The sequence below is a fragment of the Narcine bancroftii genome, chromosome 1, assembly GCF_036971445.1.
Source record: "Narcine bancroftii isolate sNarBan1 chromosome 1, sNarBan1.hap1, whole genome shotgun sequence".
Taxonomy (NCBI): domain Eukaryota; kingdom Metazoa; phylum Chordata; class Chondrichthyes; order Torpediniformes; family Narcinidae; genus Narcine; species Narcine bancroftii.
Window position 1 is genome coordinate 413,002,828 of NC_091469.1, and position 25,469 is coordinate 413,028,296.

Here is a 25,469-nt window from a genome sequence, read left to right on the forward strand (position 1 = left end):
TTTTGTACATGCTTGACGGTCTATGAGGGATCAAGGATTCCATGAAGGGGTTAATGGTATAAAAAGTTTGAGGACCCCTGGGCTAGGTAATTAAAGTGGTCAATGACCAGGAGTGCATTAACCTGTGATCAAGGCTTGACCTTGATTGGTAGGTGTGACTTTCGACTAGGTACCTGCTAGTAGGCTCACGTGACACAAATGATCTTCCATATTACAATTGTCCATTCATAAATCTGATCATAGAGGGGAAGAAGCTGCTTTTGTTGTGTTAGGTGTTCATCTTCAGGCTTCTATACCTCTTTCCTGATGGTAGCAGTGTGAAGAGAGCATGACCTGGGTGGTGAGGGTCCTTGAGGATAGAGGCTGCTTTCTTGAGACACTGACTCTTGTAAATGTCCTCAATGGAGTGGAGACTGATGCCCATGATTGGGCTTGCTGAGTTCACAACTCTCTGTAATTCTTTCCTGTGCATTAGTACCTCCATACCAGATGGTTATGCACCTGCAGAAATTTGCAAGAGTCTTGCAAATAGTGTATTAAAGTGTTCCCTACAATTATCTACAAACAGAAATAAGAAAGGAGGAGTTTGGGATCATGTTCTTGTGTGAGCACATGACAGTGGAGGAACAGCAAGAAGAGGATGCCAATTATGATAGGAGATTTGTTTCAGGGCCAGGATATAGAAATATTCCCACAATCAAGAATCCAAAAGCATTTCCTACCAAATCCTTTCATTTGAATGCCAAATTCTGAGAAATATAGGCTGGCCAACATAAATTCATATGACTGCCAAAATCCATTGGAAGCCTCATTAATACCTTTCAATAAAAGATGTACCAGTCTAGAGGAGGGTAACTCTTAATTCACTATGATAAACTTTGTAGAACAAGTTGGGGAGTCAGGTTTAACATATTCACTGATCTAAAACAATTTTACTCCAAGCACTGATGAAACCCATGATACAGTTATGGATAATAGAGGTAAGAACATGAAGCAAAGCAAGAAATCTATTGTGAGGATAAGAGCATACTTTGTCACTGAATCCCTGTTGTAAGTGCAGGGCTGCTTGTCTGTTCTGCAGTGAAAAAACTCAGGATGCCAAAAGAGAGTGAGTTCCTACAGAAAGAAAATGGACACCGAAGGTATTTTAAAAAAATGTAATTTATGCATAAATCAATACATATGTACATTACCATTCACAGTACCAATCAGATCATTCTATTTACAAGATTCACATTATATCTGCCCTTCTTAATCTTTTCTTTGTACTCCATGACCAAAAATATCTCAAGATTCCCACCCATGAGTGTGCAATGGCCGAAGAGGCTTAAACTTAACTGTCATTTCTCAATTATGCCTTTAGTTTGTCTTGAAGTGTACTAGTATAATGTATCTGGCCATAGATAGCTCCTTGAAGAACAGATCATTTCGAGGAGACCAAAGGGTATCTTTTGTCAGGTTGATGCTTTTCAGTATGTGTCCTTGAGAACAGTCAATAGAACTCTGAATCCTGTGTTTGCTACTGTTCAAAGGAACCTCGACAAAGATCACTGCATCTGTTTGCAGACTTTGGCAAATTCACATCCTATGAGGAGCTGGATGGTAGCCCCCTGCCCATTACTGCTATTCAGTTCCTTCTCAAGGGTGGTTTGGGGTGCTGCTGAGTGTATGAAAGACCCATCTCAGCACCAGTCTAGCACGCCTTGGTGCTTTTTTTGAGAGTTTTTGTTTGAGACGTTTTTCCAAAAGACTTTAACAGTCTGCCAAGGGAAACCATACAACAAGATCCATTATCTGCTTACCTGCAGGATCACAAGGATTGTGGCCTGATGTGCTTGGAGTTGAAGGTGTTCTGCACAAACTTTTCCTTTAAAAATAGTGCTTGCAGCACTGTAAAACTGAACAAAATGTTCTACATCAACATGGCCAGATTAACCCTTCAAAGCATTGGTGATATGTAATCCTCAGTATATCGTATGCCATACTCACATGCCAAATGGACCCAATCCAATTCCCAGCATTTGTGGTATTCCTTTATGTGTTTTAATTGCTACCATGTCAATCAAATATTTTAATTTTTTATGCTTGTGTGAAGGTAAGACCATTCTGGCATGATATCAATGAAACACTAACAAGAATAACAGGACCCAGAGCTGTACCTTCTGGACAATCTTATGGACATGAGCAACAAATTAACTAAATTTCAAATCTGCTTTATTAAGGTAGCTCTGGCTGTGGCCAAGAAGTGTATAACAATCATTTGGAAGTCTGACTCTGCCCTACTTATTGGTCGTTGAGCCAGGGAAATGCATAGTTTTATACCCGTGCAGAAAATCACTAATATCTTAAAAAATAAGATATGGCAACCATACTTAGATTATGTAAGGGTCCAATTGTAAACCTAACCCTTCAAGGTATGTAAAGACGTGATATCCCAGAAAAAAGAATTATGAAAGAAATGAGAGCTCTGACAGTACGAAAAATTATATTCTTATATTGGAGGGCACAGGGAGAGAAAAAGGGGGGACTTTTTCTGTTTTCTTTTGTTTATAAATATTTAATACATACTTGAAATGTATAAAAGTTTAAAGACTGTATTAATATATTTATGAAATAAGTAAAGTATTTTTTAAAAAATATACTGAAAAGTTTCCTGCTTTACAGACACTCATATCACTTAACTTTCCAGTAAACCTCAACACCATAAATTGGCATGTATGTTTGTTTATTCTCTAAATTTATACTGGCTTTAGAGTTGATACAAACATGCAACTTATTGATGCAAAATCCATACATACACAAGGAGTGACCTAAAAAGTTGAGAATATCCCTCAACTACTGTTGGCATGCCAATAAAGTTTACTTCCGAATAACATTGGAACACATTTTGTCACCATTCAAGATTCCTTATTGTCATGTCATAGCACAGAACAACAAAATTGCCTTTTGCCTGCCTTAAGGGAGACAAAGAGTCACCATTAGTTTTGTCTGGTGTTGGTAACAGGCATGCACAGTCAAAGCGAGGAGTTGTGATGATACTTGTGAATAGGTCAATGGGTAGGCAAGGTGAGTGGTGCAGGTAGAGGAAAGAAGACTTAAAAACAATTGGAAGAGGGAAATAAAGGAAAGCAGACTCCCATTTTACTGATGTTAAAACTTGTGAGTGTTTGCTTTATGTTTGGATATAATATTCCAATTATACTCCTACACAACTACCTCTTTCTAGCAGCTTGTTCTAAACACCCTTCATCCTCTGTAAAAAAAAGTTACTTCTCAGGTTCCTGTTAAATCTCTCTTCCCTCATCTTAAACCCATGTAGTTGGTTCCCTACTCTGGGCAAAAGTCTATGCATGCACTCAATTTATTCCTCTCATCATTTTGTACACCTCTTTGAGATCACCTGTCATCCACCAATACCTCAGGCCATGAGTTCTGACAACATCCTTGTAAATCTTCTCTGTACCCTCTGTAGCTTGACAACATCCTATGACATGGTGACCAAAACTGAATAGTCTAAATGTAGTCTTACCAATGTCTGATATAACTAGGAGTCATCTACAGTCCTCCAAATAGCTCCTGCGACACCGAGGAGCTGATAAGCAGACAGATTTTGGAATGGTGCAGGAGTAGGGTTGTTGTTATGAGAGACTTCAATTTCCCTAATATTGACTGGCATTTCCTGATTGCAAGAGGAATAGATGGGGCTGAATTTGTCAGGTTTGTTCAAAAAGGATCCCTGACACAGTATATGGACAAGCCGATTGGAGGAGAAGCCATACTGGATCTAATCTTGGGTAATGAAACTTGTCAGGTGGCGGACCTTGCAGTAGAGAAGCATTTTGGTGAGAGTGACTGCAACTTCCTGAGCTTTAGCATAATTATGGATAAGGGAAAGGGCTAATTATGATGGAATGATGAAGGAACTAGCGAGAGTAAATTGGAAACAGTTGTTCAAGCGTGAAAGCACAGAACTAATGTGGAGGAAATTTAGGGGCCACTTGTTCTGGGTTCAGGATAGGTTTGTCCCACTGGGACAGGGAAAAAATGGTTGGATGTAGCCAGTCACTGAGCTCATGTACTCCTCTATGTTTACATGACCATCATGACTGTTGTAGGTGGCCGCCTCCCTGATACAACTCCAATCCATGGTCTCAAAGCAGTCTTGCAGCCTGCCACGTCCTGATCTCCCTGTGGGCTGGCCTGCTTTGCTAGCAGTCTATACACTGAGGTTAGCAGGACAGATATGTGATCCAACTAACCGAGATGGGAGTGACTTGAATGCATCAGAGACGTTGGTGTATAACTGATCCAGGGTTTTCTCTCTTCTTTCTTCTGGTGGCGAAGTTCACATACTGTTGAATCAATGGTAAGACTGTTTTCAGGTTGGCTTAATTGTATTTGCCAGCAACAATCATGGCATCATTAAGGTGGGAGGTCTGGGCTTCACAGATGACACCATAAAGCTTCTTTATGGCTTTACCCTCGTTAGCCGAAGGTGGAATGTAGATTGCAGCAATCAGCAAAGCCAAGAATTCCCTGAGCAGGTAGAAGGGTCTGCATTTCACCAGGAGGTACTTTATCTCTGCTGAGCAGAAGGTCTTCACAACAGAGACATTGGTGCACCAGTTTTCATTGATGTAAATACAAGTCTTGCCAGAAGCAGCAGTATATCTGTCTGACCTGAAGGAGATAAGGCCATCCAGCTGGATTGCTGAGTCTGGAATGGTGTCCTGGAGCCATGTTACTGGTAATCACCAGAGCACAACAGCCCTGCAGTTCTCTTTGGTTCAGATGCAGCCTCAGGTAATCCATTTTCTTCTCCACCAATCTTACATTTGAGAGTAAGATTGTCGGGAGTGCAGGTCTAAAGGGGCTAACTCTTAGTCTAACCCCGATGCCGGCCCATTTTCTATGCTCCCGCCTTCTCCAGCAGCACATCCAATAGCCTCCCACACATCTCCCGTGATCCACTCTGCGGTCTGTGTTCCCTGCTTCAGTAGGTTTAAACCGCACAGAACCTTACCAATCGGATCCGCCAGTTTGAAAGTCCAGTACACACTTTGTATTTTGATGAGAGATTTCCATCCATCTTTGAGTCCTCTTTGATCACAAGGGAGGTACCAAAGTATTGGAGAATGGCAAATGTAGTCCCCTTGTTTAAAAAAGGTAACAGGAAGAATCTTGGGAATTATAGGCCAGTGTGTCTCATATCAATAGTATAGTGTTCTATGTTCTACAACTGTGACATGATCTCCCTGCTTCTATACTCAGTACTCTGATGAAAGCCAACATGCCAAAAGCCTCCTCATCACCCTTTCTACCTAAGGCGTCACTTACAAGGTACTATGAACCTGTACTCCTTCTGCTCTATAACACTCCTAAGTTTCCTTCCATTCACTGTGTGGATCCTTCACGTGTTAAACATCCCAAAATCCAACACCTCACTTTTCTCTGTATTAAATTCCATCAACCATTCCTCTGCCCACCTGATCAAGATCCTATTGCAATTTTTGGCAACCGTCTTCGCTATGTAAAATAGCAGCATTTTCTGAATCACAGATGTCAGACAAATTGACCAAGAGTTTTTCATTCCATGGTTCGTTCCTTTCTTGATAAGAGTGTTACATTTCCAATTTTCCAATCTGCTCAGAGTTTTTAAGAATATTAGGAATTTTGGAAAAACACATCCAATCCATCACTGGCTCTGGAGCCACTTATTTTAATATTCTTGGGTGCAAGCCATACAAAGGGCTTGGCAATCTTCAATCCCAAGATGTTGCTGGATAGCCTATTACTTGTAAGTCTGGATACTCTTTCCATGGCTGTTCTTTTCTTTACATTTTGTCGTTCTGCTGAAGTCTTGAGATATTTCAATTATAATTGACTTCATGAATTTGCAAATAGCTTTCAATTTATTTTACCTAAACTTGTTGCTTAGCCATTTTCTTTGGGGAAAAATAGAGAAGGGTTCACGTAGTATTTTGCCTGGTAAGCAGGAAGCCAGAAGACTGCAGATTCTAGAACCTGAAGCTAAATATTATCTGTTGAGAAACTCAGAGAGGTATCAATGGGGAAAAAAAGTTAACATTTGGGGCTGAAACCCTTTTTCAAGACTGGAAATTTGGAGAAGAAATACGAGTAGAACATGGGGCCTGTGTGGGACTGGTGAACCAGGGAGAGCTGAAGTATAATTTACCATGGCATTATACAGTAGATTGGGAGGAGCCAGACAAAGGGAGAGCAAGGCAAAGAAAAACAAAGGGGTCAGGTGAAGTCAAATGAGTCACACAAGGTGGAGCAGGTGATTAGAAGAATAGTAGAATTAGAAATGAGAAGTGAGAGAAGGATTCATAAGCTGAAATTAGAAAACTGGCAGTAGGGAAAGCCCAAGAGAGATGTGTTGTTTTTAGATGAGTTGAAATGCATGCAACTGTCAACTCAGAATGGGCATTGCAAACAGAGCATTGATACTTTGCAAAACAATCCTCAAGTCTATGATGTAGTGTAGGTTACTTAAGGAGCAACAAATTGTAATAGATAAAGTAAGAGGAGGTGCATGTGAATCTTTACCTCATGTGGAAGGGTTGTTTTGGTTTCTGGATAATGGAGAGGGAGGAACTGTAAGAGCATGCATTGTACCATCTGTATTTGCAGGGAAAGTACTGAGAGTCACGGAGATGTGGGTAGGGAAAGATGAGGGGATAAGTGAGTTACGGAGTGATCCCTGCAGAAGATGAAAGATTTCAGGGAAGGTAGATGTATCTGGTGGTGGGGTCTAGATACAGGTGGCAGAAATGACAGAGAATGATGTGCTGAATGCAGAGGCTGGTGGGGTGAAATGAGAGGACAAGAGGAACCTGATCCATATTGGGGGGGAGGGAGGGGAGTAAGAGAACTCTTAAAAATGGAGGAAATGGCTCTATTGACCACAGTAGAGGGGAAGCTGTCCTGGAATGGAAGACCTCATTTTGAGAGCAAATGCAGTGGAGACAAAGAAATTGGGAGAAAGGAATGGCATCCAATCAGGAGACAGGGTGCAAAGAGGTGCAGTTGAACTAGCTGTTGGAGTTAGTGGGTTTCTAATAAATCTCAGTGTATAACTAGCCTCCTGAGATGGAGATAATGAGATATAGAAAAGGGAGAGAAATGTTGAAAATGGCCAGTGAATTTCAAAGTAGGGTGGGGGTCAGTGGCAAAGTTGATAAAATTGACGAGTTATGCAATGGGTGCAGAATCTAGCCCAAATGCAGTCATCAATGTAATGAGAGAAGACTTGAGGGTTGGTGCTGGGTAGGTTTGGAACAAGGACTCTTCCATACAGTCAGCAGAAAGGTAGGGCTAGCTTGGGCTCATGTGAGTGCCCAGGGCAACACCTTTGATTTGAATGAAATAAGAGCCATTGAAAGATAAGTTATTCAAGGTGAGAACAAGTTCTGCCAAATTGATGAGAGGGTTCGTGGATGGAAAATGGTCAGAACATTATTCCAAGAAGAAGCAGAGAGAATGGCCTAGTTGTAGCCCAAGGGTAGGATAATATCCAAGTTATGAGGCAGTAATCAAGAACCTTGCTTTTGCAAGGTAGGGGTCAATTCACCAGACTACACTGGCACCACCCCTGTCTGCTGTTTGATCACTAGTTTTAGGGATGGGGAAAAGAGAGCAAAATGCTGTCCGTTGGGAAGGGGTGAGTTTTTATTGGGTACGGGAAGTGGAGAAGATGAGGCCATTGATAGTTAGAATTATCATCCATAATTAGAATCGAACATGTCCAAAGAAGGAAACGATCTGAAGGGGATGTTCAGGAGGAAGCACAGTAGAGGAGACATGAGAAGGGATTGTTTACCGAAATAAGTGCAGAGGTAGCAGAAGAGCTCAGCGTCTTGACAGGCCTGTAACTCATTGAGATGCACACAAAGGGATACAAAGATGAGGCCCCTCCTTTCTGCTGACAGCAGCTGTTCAAGAGTATAGAAACCCAGCTGTAATATGTTTCATTGTAGTGTGCATAAACAAAGTTGCAAGAGAAACATTCCAACTATGTTTCGATGCAAGAAGTCAACCCATCTTCAGTGAAAGGAAACCTAAAACCAGAAAAAAATAAGAAAAAACTCACAATGAAAAAAAATAAGGAACTAGATCAATGATATTGTTCATATATCGAGATATTTGCTATGTACAATTTAGAAAGTTGGAATCTATCATAAATGAATAGAAGTTTCACTTGCTCAATTTCACTTATGATTCTTTGGCTTGGCTTCGCGGACAAAGATTTATGGAGGGGGTAAAAGTCCACGTCAGCTGCAGGCTCGTTTGTGGCTGACAAGTCCGATGCGGGACAGGCAGACATGGTTGCAGCGGCTGCAGGGGAAAATTGGTTGGTTGGGGTTGGGTGTTGGGTTTTTCCTCCTTTGCCTTTTGTCAGTGAGGTGGGCTCTGCGGTCTTCTTCAAAGGAGGTTGCTGCCCGCCAAACTGTGAGGCGCCAAGATGCACGGTTTGAGGCGTTATCAGCCCACTGGCGGTGGTCAATGTGGCAGGCACCAAGAGATTTCTTTAGGCAGTCCTTGTACCTCTTCTTTGGTGCACCTCTGTCACGGTGGCCAGTGGAGAGCTCGCCATATAACACGATCTTGGGAAGGCGATGGTCCTCCATTCTGGAGACGTGACCCACCCAGCGCAGCTGGATCTTCAGCAGCGTGGACTCGATGCTGTCGACCTCTGCCATCTCGAGTACTTCGACGTTAGGGATGAAAGCGCTCCAATGGATGTCAACCACTTATGATTATGTCATATTTAAATGGAAAAATGAAAGGCAAAATAAAGGTGGCATGCAGGCAGATCTCCAAAAATGTTAGTCTTCTATGTTAGTCTTCATTGATAAGAAGGGGTTGGATTGGATTTTGTGTTACATTTCTACAAATTGTGCCATTTTTTAATGACTACAAATAAGATAAATGAATTTCAATTAAATACTGTATCCAAGAACCCTCTCTCAATAAGCATCAGTATGGATCAAATGTTCCAATACCAGGGGAACTTCATAAACTACAAAATGAAGTAAGCAAGTACCTGCAAATATTTGGAAAAAAACAAGGTTCCATGTGATTGATGGTTCTTTCCTTTAGCCATTACAGTTTTGGTGTTTCCCAGTGAAAAATATAATTGTGACTTTCAATTTAAAACGGTGATTCCCAAACCTTTTCAGGCTACCATCCCCTTGGCCTGCTGCTCGCCCCCCCCCCCACCCCTCCCAACACAATGGCACAGTGGGAGTTAGTGGCAGCAACAAGGAGGTGCAGTTAGTGGCAGCACTGAGCGAGGGGGAGGTTAGTGGCAGCGCTGAGTGGGGGTTTAATGGCAGCGCTGAGTGGGGGGATTAATGGCGGCACTGAGCTGGGAGTTAGTGGTGGCGCTGAGCAGTGGAGAGGTGGCAGCGGCAGCACTGAACAGGGGGACAGTACAATGTGGTGGTCACTGAGACCAGCTCTTGCGAGAATACCTTGTCGCTGTTTATTTTGCTCACTACTGCCGTCCTGAGTCTGGCCAGAAAATTACTGCACTGGCTTCGTCATTAAACTTTCAGCTGACTAAATAATATGAAGACTGAAGGTTCAGAACATCCCCTTTTCCCTCACCGCCCCCTTGGATTGTTCCACCACCCATGGGAGGGGGGGTTGCTAGTGCCAACTTTGGAAATCACTAATTAAAATCACCACCTTTCAAATTTGTGGCCAAGAAACAATGTTACATAATAGAATTTTTAACAAAATCAATCACGGAGTGAGATCAGCTATATATTTTGCCAGTATAGCACTTGATGTGATCTAAATCCTCTATATCATCAGTGTGTGTACATATGGAAATCAATGAACATGCATTGGTGTCATATGGCTGATAATGCTCAATTTGAATGTACATGAGGAGTGGACACGGAGAGGCAGAACCAGGGAGTCCAATGAATGAAAGAGGGGAGCGAATAGCTGGGCTCAGCATGCCAGAGGGGCAGCATCGGGCAGAAGAGCTGGAAGGATCAATGGCCATCTTCATTACCCATAATCTCCAACACAGCTGGAACTGATCTCTGTATTTCCCAAAGTGGATCCAGCTATATGGGGATTATGGTTAATGAAGACAGCCATTGTTCGACGCACCACTTGCCCCGCCTCCGTTAGCTCCAGAGGACATTCCCGATACCATTCTCTATAAAAGCTACAATGGAGCAGCCTTATAGGCCTTCTCCATAAAAAGTTAATTCCGTCTTTTCTTGCCCCCAATGGAGCTAGCCTCAATGCGGCGTTACTCCATAAAAATACCTAATGTCAGTTGAGTATATAAATGCAGGTTGGCTGTAGTAAATGGTGCTGCCCTTCGGCTGGTGGCTTTTGTTCGCATTGCTTGGAGTCTTGCTTGTTCTTCCTCAGCAGACTCTTGTTGTCTGTTCATGTAATACCTAGCGCCATCAGCACTGAGGTGGATTTGGCATTGTTCCTCAGTTTCCCGCTGTCTGCTCCTTATTTGTCTGGAGACCTGAGCACTGAGGCGGATCTGCTGTTACTTTGGCCACTTGTTTTTATTCTCAATGTACATCAATGCACAGCACTGAAACTGATGTGTCTCTGGAGCACATTCAATTTTTTTTGGAACTTCATATGACCTTAAAGATTAAATTCAATGTGGTCATGACATTCAGCATCAAATTTTACCCCTACTGAACCTCCTTGGGCATTTCTAGAGTGCTCCATATTGATTTGCATGGAGAACAGACAAACAAACAGACATACATGAACAAACATATATTAAATATATTGTATGTGTGTGTGTGTGTGTGTGTGTGTGTGTGTGTATGTGTTCATGTTCAGTTGGCGCATGCACAAGAGTTAAGTTCCCTGACAATGTTGAATTCATGCTCTTACCTCTCATGCATGCACCAACCGAACTCCAATACTTGAACCAACTGTGCATGCGCCAACTGAAGACTCGCGTGTGTGCACAAGAATCAAGATGGCTGCACCCAGCCTAGGGACCACAGGACACTGACTAACAAAGTAAGTACGCGCATTTTGGCTCTTACATACTCTGTATCCCTGATATGGTTTACCAATTACATCTGATTAAAAAGTTTGCTCTAAGACTTTAATACTCCACGTTCATGGGCAAAATTGCGACTATACACACCCATGGCTTTGATGAAAAACTAGATGGATGGGTTAGCAAGTTTACATATGACATAGAGATTGGCGGACCTGTAGACAGCATAGTAGACTATCAAAGGATATTATATAGATCAGTTATAGGTTTGTCAGATAGAGTTTAATTCAAGGTCAAAGGTAAGGTAAGGATAGAGAATATATTTCATCGCAAGACTCAACAGCATTGATGTACAAATGGATATGGGGGGGTTCAGTCAGTAGAGTGGTAAAGATGGCATATGACATGCTTGCCTTCATGTTGCAGCTGTTAGGCCATATTTGGAATATTGCATGTAATTCCAATCGCCCCATTTTAGAAGGATGTGGAGGCTTTAGAAAGTGAACAAAAGGGATTTACTTAGATGCTGTCTGGATTAGAGTGTATGAGTTATGGGGAGAGGTTGGACAAACTTGACATTTTCTCTGGAGCATTGGAGGATAAGGGGAGGCTTGATAAAAGTTTCTAAAATTATGAGAGGCGTAGACCTGGTAAACATATCCCCAAATAAAAATGTCATATAGCAGATCACATGCATTTCAAGTTGAATCAAGTCAAATTTATTGTCATCTGATTGCACATGTACCACCCAATGAAAAAGTGTTTTCCAATCCTCGATGCAAAACATGCAGACACACAACCAGGAACAATCCACATACAAACAAAACATATTCAGGACAAGTATTCATATATACAAATAAATAAATAAATAAATAGATTTTGCTTTATGAATATAAGGGTCTCAAATTATTAGAGTGGGCAGCTCCTTTGGTCGTTCACTGCCTGTGGAAAGAAGCTGGTTCTGATACTCCAGCATCTCTTTCCTGGCAGAAGCATCTGAAAGATTTTGTGTACAGGGTGGAAAAAGTCCTCAATGATCTTGCATGACCTCTTCAGACAATGATCCTGGTAGATCACGCCGATGGCGGGGGGGGGGGGTGGGGTTGGGAAAAGAAAACTCCAATGATTCGCTCTGCCACTCTTATGGTCCTACAAATTAACCTCCAATCCATTTCTCTGTAGCAACCGTACCACGCTGTGATGCAGGCACCAGGACTCCCTCAATAAAGCTCCTGCAGAAGGTTGACATAATAGCAGCTGGTAGTCTTGCCACTTCAGCATTGTCAGGAAATGTAGTCACTATTGTGCCTTCCTGATGAATGAGGAAATGTAATGTGAATTTCAAAGTATTTCGTGCTCTCCACTCTCTCCAATACAAATTTGTTGATGTGTAGTGGAGGGTGGTTGTTCCTGGTCCTCCTGAAGTCCACAATTATCTTCTTCATCTTGTCCATGTTGTTACGTGATTTTCCACTTTTTATCTGTAGTGCGATTCATCATTGTTGCTTATGTGGCCAACTACAGTTGTGTAATTTCGGGTAGTGAGGAGGAATTTAAGGGAGATGAGCAGAGCATGTTTTATTTTACCCAGAGAGTGGAATGGGCTGCTAGGAGTAATGGTAGAAGCAGATAGAATTATCGTGTTTAAAAGGCTTCCAGATCGTCATATGAATGTGCATTGAATAGTAGCAGAGATTTTATTTAATGATATCATTTTCTGTGCAGGCATTCAAGGCGAAGGGCCTATTTCTGTGTCATACGTTAACAATTGTTTTCTTAAACTGTGTTGACTGCAATGTCACACGCCTCCATATATTCTTCATAATCATTTTCTCCAATAAAAGCAGGAGATTTGGCATATCATATCGCCTTGTATTTTAATGCATTGATTTTTATGGGAAATAAGTTAAAACAGACAGGAGCTATTTTCTGTATTTTATTGTTCTATTCCACCATCTTCTTTCTTACTATTATAAAATATATTAACCAGATCAGGATTTTACATTTGGCCCCAAAGACAGATAATTTTTTCCATATTTTGGAAAATTAAAAGCAAAAACAAAATTATCTTTATCAATGTGATAAATCAGCTCATGATTTTATAAAATGTTCAGTTTTCAGATATACAACAAAAACACTAAATATTGGATATAGACATTTTGATTTGAATATCTTCTACTAATTGTTCAGGATTTCCCAAAGTGGTTTAGAGCCAATTAGTTATTGAATTATTTACTTTCAAGCTATGATTTTTTTCTATTGATAAATGTAACGTCATACCATAAGTAGTTGGTGAGACAATGTAGTGATTAATAAATATTGATTTACAAAGATGCTACAATCAATCAAAATTACACATGGATAAACTTCTAATTTTAAATGTCTCTTAATTTTCAGATTCTGCAATATTAGATCTCAAACACCCCGGGTCATCTGTCTAGAAGTTACCTGACAAAGTCTTTAAGGAGCTGTGGTTCGCCCAGCTGGGCATGGGAGTGAAGTAGCTTCATCCTCTGGGTCATAATTGTCAGTCCTTGTGGATAAATGATTGAAAACGGCTTATTGTCAATGGAAGTCAGCGTACAACACCAAATTTAGAAGGTATGAAATATTTTTAAAGTTGTAGAAATATTTGTACCCTTTCAGTGGGTTTCAAATGACTCTATCACAACTTAGGGTATGATTTTTAAAATCTACAGATTAGTGCTGAAGATAAAAAAAATCAATGTTACTTTTCAGAATCAGAACCAGAATTTATTGTCACGATCAAGTCACAAAATTCCATGTTTTGCAGCAGCTTCAAAGAGCAAACATTCATATTATGAATCATCTTACAATAATAATATAAAAAATTTAAATAGTAGTGCACAAAAAGTGAGACAGTATCTTTTGTTTATTGATTATTTAGGTATCTGATGGCAGCGGGGAAGAAGCTGACCTTGTGCAGCTGAACACTTGTCTTTAGGCTCCTGTACCTTTTTCCCGATGGTAACAGAGTGAAAAGGGCATGGTCACATGTGGATGTCCTCGATGAAGTGGAGCCTGAATGCCTATGATGTTGCAGGCTGAGTTAACAATCCTCTGGAGTTTTTCCTTGTTCTGAGTTGGCACCTCCATACCAGACAGTGATGCAACCAGCCAGTATGCTTTCCATGGTACACCTGTAAAAATTTTCGTGAGTCTTCTGTGACATACAAAATCTCCTCAAGCACTTCACAAAGTATAGTCACTGGCAGGCCTCCTTCATGATTGCATCAAAATGGAGGCTGCAGGACAGATCCTCAGATATGTTGAAACCCAGAAATTTGAAGTTCTTGACTCTCTCCACTATTGAGCTCTCGATGAGTACTGGGTCATGATCCCCTGACTTCCTTCTGAAGTCCACAATTATCTCCTTGGCTTTGCTAATGTTGAGTGCAATGTTGTTGTCAGTACACCATTCAACAAACTGATCTATCTCCCTTCAGTATACTTCCTCATTGCCGTTTGTGATTCTACAGACAACTGTGGTGTCATCAGCAAACTCGCAGATGACATTGGAATTATGCCTGGCCACACGGTCATGGGAGTATAATGAGCAACTTTGTCTGCAACTTATCCACAATTTTGTTTTGATGTTCCTACTCATATGGCTCACATTACATAGAACAGAGTAACATAGGGACAGGCCCTTTGGCCCATATGTCTGTAACAATTATGATATCTAAATCAAACTAAAACTCAGTTGCTTGTACCTGATATCTCTCCATTTCCTTCATATTCATGTCCCTATCTAGAAATCTCTTGTACATTATTTCTGCTTCCACCACAATTCCTGCCAGCTTATTCCAGGTACCTACCACTGTGTAAAATATTTGACCCACACTTTTCCCTTAAACATCCACCCCTCATCTTAAACGCATGTCTTCCAGTGTGTGATAATTTTTCCCTAGGGAAAAGATTCCTGACCTGATCCATTGATTTTCTTCAGTAGATTTTTTTGTTGTTAAATTGTACAGAGATATTCTGAATGAATTTGCATAATCTTTGTAATGCATTAAATGCAATTATATGAAAATAATTTAACACAAATATTACAAGTTGAATTCAGTATGGCATTCAGTGCACTTTGGCAAGATACAGGCTCAAGGCTTCTTAGTATATCATCCAAACAGTTATATGCTAGCAGTACATCCAGTTGCACAATCAGATGCCAAAAGGAAATGAGACCATCTCTTTTTGGAGATAGATCAAGAGAAAATAATATATATTTGTTTAAACATTGGATAGCATTGGAAAACTACCTAGAAAGTTAGGGATTCAATATGTCTCAAGCAATTGGGGAGAAAGAGTGCATATTTAGGGACCATTTTGCAGAGCATCTACTATGGTCATCCCAAGGTCCCAGTTGGATGCCATTTCAACTCCTCTTCCCATTCCTACACTTGGCTGCCAGAAAGAGGCCCAATGTAATCGAGAGGAACTACACCCCGTGATCAGTCAATAATCTTTTCTGTAAAAGTTATTTTATTGTTTTGTCAAAAAATAAAACAAAAATATAATAAATCCATTGCATTGAGCCAATTACACATTTAAGATAATAGCATATATAGTCACAATAATACTTGGACTTAAATCCCAATCCGATATGTATTTATGTATAGAGTTGTATAAAGAGTAAAGAAAAAGAAAAAAGGGAAATAAAAAATCTAACCCAATGTCAACCAAGGTTGTAATTCATATTGTAAGTAGAGATAACCAAGCAGTGACCTCGGGAGATCCAAACAAAGCACGCACTGTAACAACCATCAATCACACTGAATTAGACCAATTGTGAAAGTAATACATAAATAGACCCCAGGTCATATCAAAGGAAATCTTGATTTTCATGACATTATGCCTAATTTTCTTCAAATTTAAAAAGGATATAATGTCTTATAACCATTGTCAGTGAGTGGGTAGAAACTCCTCTTTCTATTTTAACAATATTGCTCTTCTTGCTAGTAAAGTGGAGAATGCCAAAATCTGTCTTTGATTAGAGGATAGTCTTATGTTTATGTCTCTGGAAAAGCCAAGCATTGCAATTACTGGACATGGATCCAAATTAATCCCAAAAATGGTCAAAAATTTTCTAAAAATATCAGCCCAATATTTTTGCAATTTAGAGCATGACGGAAACATATGTATCAAAGAGGTGTTGTAAATTTTACATTTATCACAGAGTTGATATCTTGATAAATTCAAGCAAATTTAACTTTGGAAACATGTATTCAATGCACCACTTTGAACTGAAACAGATTAAAGACAGATGACTGCCCTAACTAGATTGAGGTGGAATTAAAATCCCTTAAAAACACTTCTTTATTGGTGGTATAGGGTTCATCTATACCTCTCTCTATTCGAAAACTGACAAAGAATTTAATAATTTTACAGACTGAAGATTCAGAGTCAAGTTAGAAAATTTTTTTTGAATTATGGGATTTAAAAGTACAAGTCCTATCTTAACTAATCATTTATTTCAACCTGCTATTTTAGACGCAGGTTTTCAGAAATGGAATCTATCAGGAATTTAAAGTTTTAAGGATCTTTTTATACAATAAAGTTTCACAATTGATGATCAAATTTAAACCATCAAATAGACATTTTTTTGGTATTATCAAATTTGACATTTTGTTTGTTTCAAACTTTCAACATTTCTAATTCTTCCATATTCAAATTTTATTGATGAACTTTTTGAATTACAATGTGCTCATAAAGGTATAATATCTGCCCTGTATTATAAATTATTGAATATGAAAACAATCTTGCTAATTGGGATTAAAATTGAATGGGAGGATGATCTTATTATCTCTTTTTCAGACAAAGATTGGATGTCAATTTTGGGCTTGATTTACAACTCATTATTGTGCGCTATACATAGTCTGATTTCAGTTCAAAGTGGTGCATCAAAGACATTTTTCCAAAGTTAAACTTGCTTGAATTTATCAGTCAATTATCTAATGTCATGAACATTGATTTTCCATTTTCAGATAAAGAGTCCCCTCACTTCTTCTGAGATACTTCCATTCTTCCCTTCCCCCTATTTTCTCCCCTTTCCCACCCATCACCAACTAATTCCCATCCATCCTCTTTCATCCACATTCCCAAACCCATTCAGTTCCATCTGGTCAACTTATCTTCTTATAAAATTCCCACACAACAGCCTTTGTCTCCACTTATCACCCCTCTCCTCCACCCTGTAGGTCTAATCTTCCTCTGCCTGACTGATTTATTTTTACCTCTCTTTAATTTGTCTGCCAATCAATTGTTTCTCTTCAACACTCTTCAGTCCTCCCTGGTTCAACAATCCCTAACCTCTCCCATCCAGTCACCATTATATACTAACATTTTCTCTCTACACTCTCTGGTCTGAAATTTTGATGATTCTTATTCTCCCACTGATATGGCTTAATCTTCTGAGTTCCTCTTCAGATTGTGTTTAACTTTGTCTAACTTCATATTCATCAGGACCTTCAATACCTCCTCAACTGTAATACTGACTGTTCTCGAGTCAATACCAGCCTCTACTGTCCTCATGTGTTTCTGCACAGTAAAAAAAATACTCACTGAGGACCTTGCCCATCTCCTGTGACTCCACACAGGGTTGATCACATTGATTCCAGTTACCCTTTTTCTTTTCATTTGTCCATAAAATCTCTTTGGATTGTTGTCAATATTATCTGCCAAAGCTATTTCCTGTCCCCTTTTTGCCCTCCAGGATTCCACAATAAATCAAGTTTGTTAGCTTTAAAACATTTGTGGCTTTGGTAACTGACGTGAAATATCTAAGTTAGTGTTTAGTTTGCTGGTAATTTTTAAATTCTGATATGCTCCATTATATCAGGTATATCTGGTTAACAAAATACCAGTAATGTTCAAAAGGACCTTGGTTCATATATTTAACAAATATAGCAGTAATATATGTACACTAAACTACTAAATTTCAGCTTGACAAAACATATTGTTTCAAACTGGGAGTACGGAAGTGAGATGAGAGAAAGAATAGTTGTAATTACCATGGGAGTCATGAGGGTTGTAATGGATGTTAGTAGTTTAGCCAATCTTCTGAGCTGAAGACGAAAAGATTCAAGAAGGAAAGAGTCTGAGCTGACCACAATGGTGAGGGCAGTGTGGAAAGTGGCAGAAAAACTAATGAAAGTGTTGAGTTCGGCTTGAGGCAGGACTGATGCTGTCACAATGTACCTGAAGATAGGTGAAAAGGTCCACTGTTAGGGTTGGGCTCCAGCTCTAAGAAATGGTCATAGAGTGAACACAGCAGAAGAGTTCAACATCTTGTTGAGCTTAGAATTTATTGAGATGGGGAAGTATGGGGAAACAAAGCTAAAGCCTGTGTTGAAAACTGATTATTCATTATCAAAGAAATGGTCAAAAAGCAGCAGGGAGTGGGATTGGGAGGCCAGGTGTGGTTGAAGTAAAATGAAGGATTAGAGAAATATAGATTATTGAAATGCAAGAACTGTTGGAGTTTCGATCTTTGACATCTGGAAAAAATGGAGAAGTCATCTGGAAGTAAACAAGAAAATCTGCAGATACTGGGGTATTGTGCAGTACACAAAAGAGTCTTAGAGAAACTCAGCAGGTCAAGGTCACACAGCATCCATGGGAAGTAAAAGGCAGTTAACATTTCCGCCTGTGCCCATCTTATAAGCATGCATATGCTGATGTCTGCCATTGAACATGGATATGAAGATGCAAAGAGATCAGTGCCTTGAGAGACATTGAATAGTTTGAACATATCTTTTTTTTTATCCTAGAGGGGTCTGAATTATGAAGGATGTAATTTTAGTTGGAATGTTTAAGGGACAAAATGGAACTGGGGATGAACTGAGGAAGCAAGTTTTGGTTAACACTTTATCATTGTTCCTTCCTTTTCTTTCAGTTAGGGAGTGAAGGACAACCCTAGCTTGATCTGCCAAGTTTGTTCTCCAGCTCTGCATTTAGCAACTCCTGTTTTCTTATGTCTAGGTTCATTTGATTTTGTTTACATCTGCCAACCATTCATTCTCTGACCAGAAAATCTTGTTTTCTGTTTATCCCCTTAATCAACCCATTTAACCCCATGATGGACATCTACCTCTTATTCCCTCCCTCTCTGCAGATTTACAAACTTCTTTTCTCCTCATCTCAGTTCTGACAGAGGGTCTCTGACCTGAAACGTTGAATCTCTTGCTCTTCTCACAAATACAGCCCAACCTGCTGTGTGTTTTCAGTATGGTGTAGCAGGCCGGGTCAACACTGCACACGACGGGCCGAATCACTGTAGCAAACAGCCAGCGCCGCAGGACGCAGTGGCTTTCCTCCCACTGCACAGAAGTTCCAGGTCGCAGGAGCGCGTTGCCAGGGGAATGGCCAGGCCTCACAGCAGCATTATGACATCACTACTGTGAGTCTGTTGCCTTCCCTAAAAAGGAACACGTGTGGTTTGAATAAACAGCAGTTACTGGTTTACTTGCTTGGTGTGCACAGTGTTTATTTCAGTAGCTCTGTCTCGAGCAGTGCTACAGTGGTGACCCCAAACAGGTTCTAATGTTTTATAACCCACAACATACAGCAAGATGAATCCTGCTGACTCATCTACAGCCCAAGTGACTGCCACCATTGGATCTCCCGTGGCAGTTTACACCGTAAACGTCCACTTCCTGCCATTCTGAGAAAACCAGCCATGCAGCTGGCTGCAACTTGCAGAATCACAGTTCGCCCTGCGAGAAATAACAACCGAGGACACGAAGTTCTGGCACGTGGTCAGCGCCCTAGACTCCTCCACAGCAGCGAAAGTCGCCCTGTTTGTCAACAACCCACTCATGGACGGCAGGTACATGATGTTTAAACGATTTTTGCTCGAGTCATTTAAACTTAGCTGACATGAACAGGGCATTGGGATGCTTAACACACAGAGCCTAGGTGATCGCAACCCCTCAGAACAGATGCAGGAGCTAGCGGCCCTTGCAGACGGACACACAAAGCGCTTCCTGTTTGAGGCCCTGTTCCTTTCCAAGTTGCCGGTCCAGGTTTCCGCTGCCATCTCCAACATGGACTTTGCCGAACCGCACCTCGTGGCGAGAGAAGCAGACCGACTCTTCTGTATTCTGCAACCTGACTCCATCATGTGTGGCCCATTTGCACAATGGGAGCAACAGCACAAACCTCAGCAGCAGCACAGCCACAACGCACAGACAAAACAGCAGGATACTGCTATAACCACCATTGGTGGGGCTGCAATGCCCGGCAGTGCATTCCACCCTGCACCTTTTCAGGCAGTAAACCCAGTCCGATGCAGGGAAATGAGCAAGCCAGCCATCGTTAGTGGCCTCGGCGGTTGGCACCAGAAAAGACCTGCTTTACCTTTGTAACCGGACGTCCAAGCGGGAATTTCTGATAGACACTGTGAAAGAAATTAGCCTAGTTCTGCCCACATTCTTTGAGCAGAAGAACAAAGCTAGAGGCCTACCCCTACAGGTTTCCAATGGTTCGACCATCCCCATCTTTGGGACACATTGAATGACCATCCCCACCAGGAACACAGTTTTCAGGTGGGTCTGTACTGTCACCTCAGTAGGCCATGCTCTCCTAGGAGCGGAATTCCTCCAGGCAAATGAACTCCTGGTTGACCTCAACCAATGCTGGCTGGTAATGCCACCACCTTCCAGGTTTTCCCCCTCACACTACGCCAACCCAATTTCCAACCTTTGGGAGTCCACACTCTCGAACAAAATGAGTACACCACACTACTCGGCAATTTCCCTGCTCTACTGGCCCCCAACTTCCACGATGCAGAACCAGCACATGGCGTGCAACACCATATTGAGACCACTGGACCACCAGTGTACGCATGGGTGCAGTGACTATCCCAAGATAAGCTCCTCCAAACCAAGGCCGATTTTGCCACAATGGAGGAATTGAGGATTGTCCACCGTTCCAACAGCCCATGGACTTCGCCCCCACACATGGTCCCAAAGAACGCTGGCACCCCTGCAGAGACTACCTCAATAACGCAACAGTACCAGACAGATAAACAATCTCGCACATACAGGACTTTGCCGCATGACTCCAAGATGTCCAGATTTTTTCCAACGATGATCTGGTGAAGGGCTACCACCAGATCCCAGTGCACCAGGACGATGTCTAGAAGACAGTTATAATCACCCCGTTTAATCTCTTCGAGTTCCTGAGAATGCCATTTGGGCTGAAAGACACAGCCCAAACAATCCAGCACCTCATGTGCATTGAGGTCTGGAGGGGATTTTCTTGTACCTTGACGACATCCTCATTGCCAACCCAGACACCAGGACCCACAAAGAACATTTAAAACGCCTGTTTACCCGGCTGTAGACTTTCGGGCTAACCATCAACCTGTCCAAGTGCCAATTCAGTTTGTCCACATTTGACACCTCATCTCCAGCGGAGGAGCAGCACTTTGCCTGACAAGGTTGAGGCCATTTGGAACTTTCCCAGTCCCAAAACCCTCAAAAGCTGCAGGAATTCCTTGGGATGGTGAATTTCTATCATCGCTTCTCCCAGGAGCAGCAGCCACCATGTGGCCTCTCTTCGATCTCATTAAGGCAGGTAACAAGGAGCCCAGCTGGTCTGCAGAGACACTCCAGGCATTTGAGGAGACCAAAACAGCACTCTCCAAAGCCACGTTCCTGCTGCACCCGGATCCAAACTTACATTTGTCATTAACGACAAACGCCTCAAACCAGGCAGTAGGTGCAGTGCTGCCACAGTGGTTGGATCACCAGTGGCAGCCACTTGCTTTCTTCACCAAACAACTCCGACCACCTGAGCTTAAGTACAGCACTTTTGATTGCGAACTGCTGGCAATGTACCTGGCCTTACGCCATTTCTGGTACATCCTCGAAGGCCGAGTGTTCATGGCCTACATGGACTACAAGCTGATGGTGCAGGTGCTGGTCAAAGTCTCAGACCCTTGGTCAGCAAGGCAACAATGGCGCCTTTTGTTCATTTCCAAATATACAACGGGCATCTGCCATTTAGCGGGGAAGTCCAACATGATCTCTGAGGTGATGGATGGCAGCAGCCAGGGACCAGGCTGAAGATGCCAACACACAGGCATATCCCACCGCTATCACCAGCCTACAAATTGAGGAGTTCTCACTGTACCCAGGAGGTCCAATACTCCTGTGCAATATGTCTACAGGCCATTCCAGGCCAATCCTGCCCGCGACCTAAAAACGGTGGGTATTCATTCAAATGCATGGACTCTCTCATCCTTCCATCCAGTCAACAGTACGCCTCATTTTGGACAGATTTGCATGGATGAGCTTTGGCGCGGCTTCACTTTGGGAAAAAAATTGTGTACAATGCCAGCGAGCCAAAGTCCATCGGCACACTAAAGGCTCAGTGCAGCGTTTCCTGCCTGCAGCGGATAGGTTCGACCACATGCACATGGACATTGTAGGGCCCCTTCCCTTTCGCCAGGGGATGAGGTACATTTTCACCGTGGTCGACCACTTTACACGCTGGCCAGAGGCAGTGCCCATGCCGGCCTGTGACACGGAGACCTGTGCAAGAGCCTTTACCTCACAGTGGGTCATCCATTTTGGTGTCCCTTCCCACATAACTTCGGACTGGGGAGCCTAGTTTACCTTTTCCCTCTGGGTGACCATGGCCAAATTCTGCAGCAGCCAGCTACACCACACAACCGCTTACCACCCCCAATCCAATTCAAAGACAATCTCCCAAACCTCACCCAAAGAAACTGCGATTCGATTCTGGGGGGGGGGGGGGGGGGGGGCCAGGGTGGGTGTAGCGGGCTGGGTAAACTCCACATACGATGGGCTGAATCACCGTAGTGAACAGCCAATGCGGCAGAGTACAGGGGCTTCCCCCCACTGCGCAGAAGTTCTAGGCTGCAGTAGCGCATTACCAGGGGAACAGCCAGGCTGCACAGCAGCATTATAACATCACTCCCCTAAAAGGAACACGTGTGGTTTGAATAAACGGCAGTTACTGGTTTACTTGCTTGGTGTGGACAGCATTTATTTCAGTAGCTCTGCCTTTATCAGTGCTACAATTTTCTGTTTTTTTTAAATATATTTTAGCTGCAGGTAACATCTCTCCAAGTGCGCAGAGATTTAGTGTTTGGTACTAATGGCTCTCTTTGGTCTTTTTTTGTGAAATAAATCAGAGATTATATGGTGCAGACAAAAATTGCATGTTCTATCATTACTAAGGATATCCATGTTAAAATGGATCTAACACCTCATACAGGATGCACTGACATTTACTAGATGGCCTTTTACAAATTGAGACTCTGATGAGGCAGAAAGAACACTGGCTTTATTTTGAAACACTTTCTGCCTTTTTGACACCAGTCAAAAGGAATAAAAATGTACTTTTTTGACACTAAACTAGGGTAGCTGATAAGGAAGTCTATAATGGACACCTTTGTTCAAATACTTATGGAATTATATCAATAATGAAATCAGCGTGGCTGAAAATGAAGAAATACTGTTTGACAGAGCTTTTAAAAGAAACCTGTTGGTAATCAAACATGAATCCAGGCATAAGAATCTATACAATTGTCACGGTCTTCGGTTTTTAACAGTGATTTGATGTGAAATTTGAAATAAATGAGATTTTGTAGCACAAAACAAATTTTAAATATGCTACCAACAGAATTAAAACATGAAACATTGGGCTGTTTCTATTATGGATGGCCAATTCATAATAATTAAAAAAACTGCAAAAACTCAGCATAAGTGGAAAGAGTTAATTTTTCAGCTCTGAGGCCCTTTGGCAGAACTGCAGAGAAGGTGCAGAGGGAATGGATCGAATGAAGGGAATATCTCTGGTCGGTTAAAACCAAATGGATGATGTGTCAATGAGAAGCCAAATATAGTGTCATATATTGCTAATTATGGGGCATGCTCAGCAAACAAGTCCCTTCTGAGGTGGATGATGGGCAGAACAGGCCAATTATTAGAGTGAAAAAAAAGTTGCCCAAGAATGAAAAATTTGATATTGAAACTGGAAGGCTGAAACCTGCCCAGGTTGTGGTCACATTCTTACCTTCATTGGGAGAAGAGGGAGAGTATCAGAATCCTCCGTGTGGCAGTGAGCCAATGAGGAAATCAGGAGTTTAGCTGGGTGGTGTTTGGAGAGTTGAAGAATGCAATGTTGTGTCAAGGAAATACTAAAAGAAAGTTGACTTCATGGTATGCTGAAAGAAATGAGTGGGTGAATTCTTTATTTGTTTGTAAGCTGTAGTAAATCAGTGCCATTACAAGTGGTGACCCCGTGAGCTCACAGTACAGTCTAATTTAAAATGGATAGTGATGAGAATAAATCCCTTACAGGAGCAGTTGGAGAGGTCAAACCAAAGATTCACCCTCTTTTTATTAATAATGCACCACCAGCTACAGCAGAGCTATGGAATAAAGAGACGTCCACTCAGAGCGAGGGTGAACCAGTAAACTGATTTTATTGTTCGAATTCACCGCATTGCGCGAAGGGAACGCCCATTTCCCGTGGCGTGTGCACCAGCTTCTGGAAGTGACATCAGCGCATCACGGCATCACTCCTTGGCCAGTGACATACCAGCAGTGAGATTACCAGCTGGGAGATTTTGTCCATACATGGCATCAACCTTGAGCTTCTCCTCGGTAGTGAAGGGGGCTTGCGCCATCTTTGGTTGGCTGACTGGTGCAGTGATTTGGCCCATCAAACCACGTGGTCACTCAGCCCGCTACCCCAGCATGTGAACCTCAAAGCACTTTTGGTGCATGCCATTCGATCTACAGAATTCAGCTCAGATATTTCAGTGGTTTGTGGACCACATTCTTGCTGCCTCAGTTTTGTGTTTGTTTACATCGATGATATTCTGGTCGCAAGTGTGGATAAAGAGGAGCACAAGTGCCCCTTATCTCATTGTTTCAGAGTTTTAATGATTGTCATTGTGTTCAATCGCAGTAAACGTGTTTTTGGCGCTGCTGATCTTATATTTTTGGGACACAGAGTTACACAACATGGTATTTTGCCCAGAGAATCAAAAGTGCGAGAGATTCAAGAATTTCCTACACCAGTAACGTTTGGCCAGTTGCCACATTTTTTAGACATGATTCATTTTTATTGCTGATTCCTGTCAAATGCTTGCAGCATTTCTATTATTCCTTACTGAACTACTAAAAGGATCCAATAAGTCCATGTCCAAAAGACCATTAACTTTGGGTGATGATGCTATGCATGTTATCACCATGATGCTTGAACATCAAAAGCCCAGAACCTTGCTCTCTCTTCCCACAAATGCATCTTTCAATGGAGCAGTGTTAGAAGAATGAGTCCATAGGCAATAGGCACCTCTGGCACTTTTTTTACAGTCAAGCTGTCACCAGCTCAGGTAAAGTATAGTACATTTGGTCAAGAACTCTTGGCCATCTATCTC

At 41.8% G+C, this 25,469-nt stretch overlaps 1 protein-coding gene and 1 long non-coding RNA gene across 6 annotated transcripts in view; one reads left to right on the top strand and one right to left on the bottom strand.

Moving 5' to 3' along the window:
• The window catches only part of LOC138751549 (uncharacterized), a 155,769-nt gene extending 136,376 nt beyond the window's left edge, over positions 1–19,393 (bottom strand). For 4 of the 5 annotated variants that reach the window (XR_011350042.1, XR_011350039.1, XR_011350043.1 and 1 more), the window contains exons 1-2: positions 19,215–19,393; positions 13,475–13,559 (exon numbers count right to left, since the gene is read on the bottom strand). This is a non-coding gene — a long non-coding RNA (uncharacterized lncRNA). The remainder of the gene's footprint in view (positions 1–13,474; positions 13,560–19,214) is intronic. The other variant, XR_011350041.1, reaches the window with a different exon arrangement.
• Positions 19,394–19,499: 106 nt separating this feature from the next.
• The window catches only part of ube2e2 (ubiquitin-conjugating enzyme E2E 2), a 321,809-nt gene continuing 315,839 nt past the window's right edge, over positions 19,500–25,469 (top strand). The window contains exon 1 of the mRNA XM_069913966.1: positions 19,500–19,877. Within this exon, the coding sequence (XP_069770067.1) occupies positions 19,867–19,877 (11 nt within the window). The 5' untranslated portion in view covers positions 19,500–19,866. The remainder of the gene's footprint in view (positions 19,878–25,469) is intronic.